The sequence below is a fragment of the Zonotrichia leucophrys genome, chromosome 19, assembly GCF_028769735.1.
Source record: "Zonotrichia leucophrys gambelii isolate GWCS_2022_RI chromosome 19, RI_Zleu_2.0, whole genome shotgun sequence".
Lineage (NCBI taxonomy): Eukaryota > Metazoa > Chordata > Aves > Passeriformes > Passerellidae > Zonotrichia > Zonotrichia leucophrys.
The window spans coordinates 3,882,751-3,892,174 of NC_088188.1; the positions used below are offsets into that span (position 1 = coordinate 3,882,751).

At 48.1% G+C, this 9,424-nt stretch overlaps 1 protein-coding gene across 3 annotated transcripts in view; it reads right to left on the bottom strand.

Annotated features, from left to right (window-relative positions):
• SPNS2 (SPNS lysolipid transporter 2, sphingosine-1-phosphate) overlaps positions 1–2,097 on the bottom strand; it is a 137,074-nt gene extending 134,977 nt beyond the window's left edge. For all 3 annotated transcript variants that reach the window (XR_010442384.1, XR_010442383.1, XM_064729244.1), the window contains exon 1: positions 1,656–2,097. Coding sequence is in view for 1 of the 3 variants with exons in the window: in XM_064729244.1 (XP_064585314.1) it covers positions 1,656–1,950 (295 nt within the window). In the remaining 2 variants the exon portion in view is untranslated. The remainder of the gene's footprint in view (positions 1–1,655) is intronic.
• Between the last annotated feature and the right edge of the window lie 7,327 nt (positions 2,098–9,424).

Consider the following 9,424-nt stretch of genomic DNA (forward strand, 5'->3'; position numbering starts at 1 on the left):
ATCTTCTGCTTGGTCAGGCACTCTCCAGCCTTTCCAGAAAAGAAGATGCTTTCAGTTCTTGCAGGCAGAAAAATCAGATGGCAAAGGTCTCAGTGGAAGTGCTAGAGCAAATAGGTGAACTAGATGTGATTTTGTTGGTTTTTTTTAAAGAATGCATGATGGGGGGAATAGCTTCCTAAAAAGGAAACTTGCCATGCATTAAAGGTGCTTTGTAGAAAAACTCCACTTAGAGAGGTCCCTATTTGAGGGCAAAGGAGCACACTACAATTTCCTTCAATAATAACAGGTTAACCTTCTATCTTCCAGCTTCCTTCTGTAACAGACTGACTACCAGCTGAGTACTTAATATCTTCCAATACTGGCCTTTACATTTCCTGAAGGAACAAGCCACATCTAAAAAGAAAAACAAAAAAGCCACAATGGTGCCAGCTAAATTATCCTTCTAATCCTCCCCATCTCCCTACTCCAGACAAAATAAATACAACCTGGCCAATTTATTCTAACAACAGTGACTTAGATTTATGTCCCTTGCTCTCTATCACTGCCCTACAAACATATATTATTTTAATGTAGTATAAACAAATATTGGATTTGCTTAACACCACATTGAGTCCTGGTGATTAAAACATATATATGCATAGAGAAAAATTTATACATGCACAAACCCCTTTGTAAGCTCTGAAGATAAAATTATCAGTATTGCCAAACAGAGAATATGTATTATATTCTAATGACATGAGACAGTTGATTACCAACAAGCCTACTTCATTTCTAATTAGAAAAAGTTCAGTGATGATCTTCTTCCCTGCTGTTATTGCCTGACAAGAATAAACAAGGAGTCTTCTCTAGGGATGGCACAGTAAACATCCAAACAGGCATTTGCTTTGGAGCTGAGCTTCACCGTAGTAGTAAGTACTGAGGAGCATAGTGGCTCACACACTACGGCTGGTCACACACCCACCAGCGCATCATTTTGAGTGTTTACCTTAAGAAAACCGAGCTTTGCAAAGTGCATTGCAGCTGCCTAGCCGCTCCTGCCAGCTCTGCTGTCACCCGCTCGGGAGTTCTGCAGGGAAGGGACCCTCCTTGGCACAGGGCTGAAGGGCAGCCGGCTGCTCCAGGCTGGACGCGCTCCGCAGAGACAAAGCAAAGGGGATTTGCTTCGCTGCGATTCTCACCCAAGGACACCCCGCTCGCCCGGCTCCCCCCGTGCGGCAGCAGGCTGTGCGTGTCTCCCCGGCCGCAGCTGCACCTGTCGCCCGCAGCGCTCGCCCTGTGCCGGGATCGATAACGCGTCTGCCATCACCCCGAGCCTCGCCGAGCGCCCTCCGCTCGCACCGCGCTGCGGGCACCGCTCCTTCCCGAATCCCAGCGAGCGCCGATTCCATTTCATCGAGCCCACACAAACAAAGGGCGCTCCTCTTATTTTCGATAAAATTCACACAAACTAGAGAACAATACCGGAGGGGCCGCACAATGGGCACCGGCCGCGCCGCATCCCTCACGCCATCCCTCCTCTCCAGCCCCGGCTCGGCGGGCGAGCCCCGCTGACCCGAGCCCGCGACAACCCCGGGGACGGCGGCGGCTGCACCGTGCCCGGGAAGGGCTGTCCCCGGGCAGCGGGGGATGCCCTCACAGCCGCGGGGTGCGCTCACCTGCCACGGTGTACCGGTCCAGGTAGTTGAGCACGTTGCCCACGCTGAGGATGCCGGCGGCCGCTACCCGGGCCCGGCCGAGGGTCGGCGCCTTGCGGAGGGCGGCGGGGCGGTCGAGGTGCTTGCCGGCCGCCGGGGGGTTCATCCTGCCCGACAGGGTCTGCACCTCACCCTCGGCACCCCGGCCGCAGCAGCCCCGCTCGCCGTCCTCCTCCTCCTCCTCGTCGCCAGATCGGAGCCGCCCGCCGCAGACCGGGCTGCTGCCGGAGGAGCCGTCGCTTTCCAGGCACATCATGGGCTGCGGGAGGGAATCTCGGCGTGCGGGAGCCCGGGCGGGGAGACCGACAGACAGACGGACGGACGGACGGACGGAGAGAGCGACCGGAGCGCGCTCAGCGCCGCATCCCGCGATCGCCCTGAGCCTCCCCGGGACAGGCCGGCAGTGACAGCCCGAGAGGGGCTGAGCCCGGCGGGGCGGGAGGCTCCGCCCCTGCCCCGCGCCCCGCCCCGGCTCGGCTGCCGTGCGCGCCCCGCCCCAGCGGCCCCGAGGGGTCCGTGCGGCCGGCCCGGGGCGGCGCAGCAGGGCGGCGCCTCAGCCGCCCTCGAACCGGCCCTAGCAGGTGCTGCCTCAGCCGTGCTCTGCACCGGCCCTTCAGCCGTCCAGGGACCAGCCCGTAGGGGTGTCCCCTCAGCCCGCCTCGGGGTTCCTCCTCATCCGTCCTCAGACCGGACCCGAGGGGTCCGGCAGGCGCTTTAGGTCGGCGCCTCCTCTGTTTTCAGTGTGGCCCTGAAGGTGTCCCCTTCAGCACCCCCCAGGTGCCCTGAGGGAATCCCTCAGCCTAGCCAGGAGCGGGTCCTCCCTCAGCCCGCCTCAGACCGGGCGGTTCCTCAGAAAGCTCAGCTCGGCCCTGAGGGGATCCCCCCTCAGCCCAGCCCAGCCCGGGCATGAGGAGGTTTTCCCTCTGTGCCCCTCAGGTGATCCCTCAGCCCGGCTGTGAGGGGATTCTCCCTCAGCTCACCTCAGCCCGGGAGAGACCGGGTCTTACCTACCCAGCATCACCAGAGCATTGGGTCATGTAATGAATTTCCTTTATCTACCTTTGTTATCCTTCAGCACTGCACAACGAGCTTCTAACATACAGGTGGAAGTGTGGAGGTAGCTGGAAGAAAAACAAACCCACCAAACAAAACCAATGGCTCCAGCACTACTGGCTTGTACCCAACAATGAACTCCATGTGGGCCGTGCAGGCCCACCCTCAGATGTAGATTTTAAGAATAAATCTGTCCAAAATTCTCCTTGCCTATCCTGAGTGCCCAGAGCTGTCTCCTGGGCAGGGAAGGGACAGTGCAATGCAGGGCGAGGGCTCGCTGGGATGTGCCACAGAGCTCACAACTTCCTGCTTGGCCCCAGATGATTTTCCTACTGCACAAAAGTAGCTTCAGGAACAACACACATCTTCAAAGGAAGTAAAATTGCTCTGGAGTTCCCCCCACTGCAAACAGTTCCATCCCGCTCCCTATAAAGTTCCACCTTTGAGCTAAGAACGGCCAAGAAACATTTCATTTCAAAAGGAGAATCTTCAAAGAGATAAAAGTGTTCACAAGCAGAGTGGCTCCAGCCTGTCATACCTGTCATAAAACTACAAAAGGTAACTAAAACCAGAGAAATAAAAAGGCTGCTGGAGAACCAACACATGTCCAAAACCAGCATGTTACAATTTCACATTTCTCTCAGTTTGTTGATATTACCTAAGAAAATGTGTTGTGATTAAAGCCTTTGTCTCACGGGTATTTAAACAACCTCCCCTGCCATTCTCTGAGGAACTCAGAGCTGCTTGCAGCACAGCCCGTGTGTGTGTGTGTGTGTGTGTGTGTGTGTGTGTGTGTGTGCTCAGCATAGCTGGCTGTGTCACACCCTGCCCACCAATGACACCAGATTCAGACTATGCCAGAAATCTGGGGAGATACCACCAACGTGACCCTCAGGATGCTACCAGAGAAAAGGGCACTTTTGGTGAGTCACCTGCAATTCAGGGCTGTTTGTGCAACACCGCTGAGAAAGGAGCAAACACCATTTCCGGTGATGGGTGACACTCCCAGACTGTGAGAGGTGACAACTTAACGTTGGGAATGGGTCTGCACAGATGTTCCAGAGTTCATTTCCAAAACAGAAACAACATATCTGGTTTAATGATAATGTTCAGGTTGACTTATTGAAGTCTAGGGAGTAGTTTTTTGCTCCATAGCAGCATCTGCAGTTCAGATGTATATGGGAACAGTTATTTTGACAAAAGTGCTTATTCATGCCCCCACTAATTTCAGAATTCTAGTGGTGTACCTAATTTGGTTAAGTCACAGTGCTCACATGTTATATAGTCCAAAAGGAAACACAAAAACAAACCAAACAAACACCAAACCAACAGAAAATGGTAGAAGTGAAAAGAAGAAAAAGAAAGAAAAAAGGAAAAGGAAGAAAATAAGAAAAAGGAAAAAAGAAATGAAATGGCTTCACAAGGACCACTTGGCCTGCTCAGCAGTGGAGGCAAAACTCATGGGTTTTTTAACTTTTCAGGCACTAAACACAGCTGAAGTGCCACTTCAAGGAGTCCCACAGAGAGCAGCCAAAGTGTCCAGGAGCCCTCAGATACAAAAGGTCTGCTCCACAGTCTATTCTACTCTCTGCTATTAGACTCTCACAGTCTATTTTCTCACTGCTTGGTCTACCCCAGGCTCTGCATACAGAAAACAATGTTCAGAAAATGTCAATGAGATTAAAAGGTAGGGTAAAATTAAAGACCAGACTCTCTTGAGTCAGATGGCTCTCCTGAAAGCAGCTAAGAAAGCACAGTTTTCTTAAGGAACAGGTGTTTCATTTTTTCTTTTAATTTAACCAGTATCAAGCACACAAACACAGCTAACACTGGAGCCATGGTGGATTGATGCACATTACAATAACTGCCTAAAAAAGACTAGGGAGTGACTTCTCCAAATCTCCTCAATCCAGCAAATCCCCAAGAAAAGAAAAAATCATCCCAAACACCAACTTATGATTAAAGGTCAACATATCAGGCAGACTTCTGCTGGCCATTGAACATGGAGCAATGCAGGACCAAGCTGAAGGAGCATGCAAGAGCATCCTTTTATTCCTGATGTAGGGAGAAGTTTCAGCTCAGAGACAACCACAGATACAGCACAAAGACATTGGGTGGGCAGTGAGTTATGTGGACACACAGAGTGTTGCAGTCAACCCTGACACCTTCCATTGTACATGGAAAACTCACAGACAAACACAGTGCATCCATGTCATGAGATTTATGTAAAGAGAAAGCAGAGGGAACTGGAAAAAGTGTAATAGAATGGTCTTTACTGGCAGGATGAATCATATAACTGAACTGCTTTTAAGAGGAACAGCACAGATTCTAGCTCAGAAACATTGCTGGGCTTGGCTGTTACAGGGTATTGAGAGGCAGGTTGATTACACTGTGCAAGTTCTAACATGGGGAGAAAAACACCAGTTTTAAGAGCTCTAATCAAGGGGGGAAAGGCATTGCAAGAACCAGAACAATGCTGAGAGCTGGAGTTAGAAAAATTCTAATGAATCATCTGGTTCATATTTGTTACAGTGATTATCCTCTGGAACAAAATACTAAAGAAGGAGTGTATTATCTATCCCTTTCTGTCCTCTGATCCAGGTTTGATTGCCTTTCTAGAAAGTGCATTATTGAATTCAAGATGAGCCCTTGCACTCCCTGCAGAGAGAATGGGCTGTAATTTGATGATACAGGAGCTCAGGCTAGGTGTGTTGAAGTCCTAGCCCTGAAGATACCAGTTCTCACTCTGCTTACCAAGCACACATTTTCTGCACCTACCTCAGTCATTAGATTGATCTGAGCACAGCCCTAGGAAAGCACATGGCAACAACCCAGTCTTGAAATGGTGACTGCACAGCAGGAGTGTCCACATATCCCAGGTGACAAAGGTGGACAGCATCCTCCTGGCACTGGGATACTTTGTTTTGTCTGAAAGCTAGGAGTCTCCTTCATACTGGGATCTCTACCGAGAGGTTTGTGGATACATTGAAAAGCAAGTCTGAGCTCAGCTAGCTCATCTTCCATCTCCTTCCACATTAGGCATGTCATCCCTGCTCCAGCATGAGCCCTGGCCAGTTCCTGCAGAATCAAGTGAACTTAGTAGGACTGGTAGAATTTGCAGCCTTGCTGGTCTCTGAGAGCCTCTCAGCCCATACCCCATCCCTGTCTCATGCCAGTGCCACAAACCCAATGTCTGGGTGAGACCAAAGCAAACCAGGCACTAGTCCTGTGCTCAGGGAACTTGCAGGCTGCATATTCAGTGAGGAAAGAACAGAGTCACTTGTCAGTAGCCCTGCTCTCCCCCAGGGCAGTCAACAGAGCGTATCCTTTCAGGGATTATTTTCTTCCTTTCAGTATTTTGTTAGTATTGTAAAAGCTTGAAAATGTTTATTTTAGTTTATCCTGGTCTGCACTTATTGATTTTTCCTCATCTCCAGAGTTCTAGAGAGGGTCAGTATGGGCAGAAGTGCTTCTGTTTGACAACAGAACTTATCTTTGAGGAAACAAACCCACATTGCCAGTGCCAATATTAACTTCAGTGACACAGTCCAGCAGCTGACCCAGGGGCTGTTCCTGGCCTGCAGGAGGGTTATGAGCAGACTCCCACCTTCTCTCCCAAGGGAACATGGCTGTTTGCAGAGAAGGGTGGGGAGCTGGACCACCTGTGGAAGAAAATCCCAGATGATTGAAAACCAGGCTGGACCTTACCCAGTTTAAGCAGTTACTGGAGGCAGAGGAACTGGACCATCATGAGAACATCACATTGTCCTTTTGGAAATAATGGAAATAGCCTAGCTTGTTTCAAACCCAGTTTTCTTCTTCAGTTCGTAAAATCTTGGAAAAACCCTCACTTTTTTGTCTTCAGAAAGTCACAACAATCTCTAAACCAGAACTCTCAAAGGGCTGGAGTCTCCCTGAAGTAATGCTTTGCCAAAATGTACACCAGTGTAGCCCCTACCATTATCAGGAGCAGTAACTGCATGCAGTTGAACAGTCTAACATGTTCAACTGTAAATAATTATGACTCAATGCTATTATTGTCCTTTTCCTGTTTTGCTTTATCTGATTTAAAATCAGGACTCAAACACAGACACACAGAGACACACAGCTTCTCACTTAAGAAAAATAGAGCTACACAGAATGCCACACTACAGGATCACAAACCCCAGATTTTGGGTTACCCAGATATGAGCCTCAAACTGATGAAATTCCATGAAAAGTCACATCATCAGGTGGTCATCAAGGCTAAGAGGGCAAAACACAGGACAATGACACAACTGTCTGTAGCACTGTGCATTCTTGGGCTTCAAACAGATTGCAGCTCTGCAGAACAAGAATCACAACCCTGCAATTGCACACCTGCATCCCCATCATGCCCATGGTTATACCATGGCTTCTTTTTTCTTCACAAATTTCTCAGCTGAATTAACCTGTGTAACTGACACTTGATATTACACACTAGCATTTACAAGCTCATCCAGCTCAGAGGTTTCTTGTGAGATGCTGTACCAGGGAGACAAGGATCAAACAGCTCTCCCAAGGCAGTGAAGGGGGATATACATTAGCACATATCTCCATGTTTTCCAGCAGTCACTCTCTCAGACAGGCTCTGTACTCTAAACTACCTCTGGAGACCATCCTCTGGATCTTATTTAATGCATCCAGTGCTCATTGATGTGAAAAACCTTCTGGTCATCATCCATTTCCCTTCACATTCACATATGACACATCTCACTGAGGAGGGCTCTGGACACTGACCATGGCACCTCCAGAAAAATTTCATTAAACAAAGAAGATACAGCACAAAAGTTTGAAAATCTCCCAGAAGCCAAATGAGACTTAATATTGAAAGTGTAGCAGTGTTTTATTTCATTGAATTCAACAGAAACATGGAGGCAAAACAGTGAATCAAAAGAAAAATCAATGAAAATAAGCTGGCATCCCCAGGCCCAGTTGTTTTCTGATCCTCACATTGTTGTGCCTGAAAAGATAAATTGGATGCAGAAGAAGCTGTATTTCCATGAAAACATTTAGCTTTTGAAACAATACCAGCAGCTGCTCTCACCCTCCACTACAATCCTACATAAATGCTGGAATATTTGTTTGTGACTCTTTCAGTTACAACATTTGTATAATGTTCCAGTCTGCCTTGCATAGAATAGCTCATGCCAACCAAAGCCAAATTAAAGGGGACAAAACCAAAAAAGTCCCACACAAAACAAAAAAAACCCAAAAAAAACCAACCCAAGCACTCCAAACAGCCCTGTTCTCTCCACTCCCAGAGGCAGTTGGTACAGAAGGCAAACACTGCAACACTGCCACTGCCCTGTGTGATGTCTCAGTAAATGGCCTTTGATGTTCAGATTTGTTGAGTGCCATGATCCATTTCTAGAAGTCCTTGCCTTCATTATACTCAGAGGAATCCTAATGCTCCAAATAAATGGAGTTTGTGGTGTCACCTCAAGTCCCAGCAGGGACTACAATTACTAGTGTGCCACATTTTTGGCAGGTTTTGTTCTGTTTGAATGAAGGATGTAGACTCTGAACTTCTGCCTCTGCCCACTGGAGCAGTCGGATTGTGCAGATGATAAGATGCATCTTTGCCTTTAGCCCCACTACTCAGAACTGCAAATACTTGAGGTCTGATTAACTGGTGTTTAAGAACCCAGTGTGGAATGGATAGCTCCAGAAATAGCATTCTTGCACTACCCCAGCATTTTAGGAAGAGACTGCCAGATCCATGTGGGAGCAGAGGAATCCTAAAACAATAAGGGCAGACCCAGCAGTCACCAATTCATAAACAGCTTCCTGGCATCTTACAAAAGGGTTCAAGCCATGAGAAGGGGATGCAGAAACATGAACAGAAATGGTTCCATTCTCTGCTTTGCCCATGTGAGGACAGGTAAAAGATGCAGTCCCACAGTGTGGAGCAGGCTGGAACTGTACAGCTCCAACTGTGTGGTTTGTTCAATCGAGTTGTCTTAACTCATTTCCAGACCAAATTTCCTCAGGCAACTTGGAAAATTCTGGATTAATCCTAGCAGCTCTAAATAGGACTGAGCATCAATAGCCCCAGACATTGTCATGAAAATTGCAAGCCCAGTCCCAAAACATCATGTGCTTTATGGCAGTACATCATCAGGGTTACTTGAATTTATAGGGTTCTAAGCAGACAAGCATTTTCAGTTAAACAAAATACATCTAAAACTTCATCACCCAAAGGGTCAGTCTGAGCTTTCTGAAGAGGAGATTATTTTATTTCACACGTAGTAATTTTCATGCTTTTTCAGCATTTTCAGTGAAGCCATTTGGTTTACAATAGGGTATTGGGAATGCAGCCTCCTAGACCACCAGCAGTTACACCCTGGGACTGAATGGCTGCCTACAATTCTGGGGGACAGCATTTGACAACCAGGTAGAGAGGATGGAAGGAACCAGCAGCTGTTCCCAGTAGTTCTACACTTAGTTCAGGAGATTCAAACTCTGCAGTCCACACTGGGGACTGATTCACTTGATCAAACAGAACAGAACATGCAGGGGTTTCTTCACTGGTGTGTTGCCCTGCCCAGCTTGTAAAGAGATCAAGAACATCTGCAAAGAGCTCTTTGTTAATCACAGCAAATTCTATGCCATGGGCATTAAAATTAAAAAAAAAAGAAAAGGAAGAAAATGAAAGG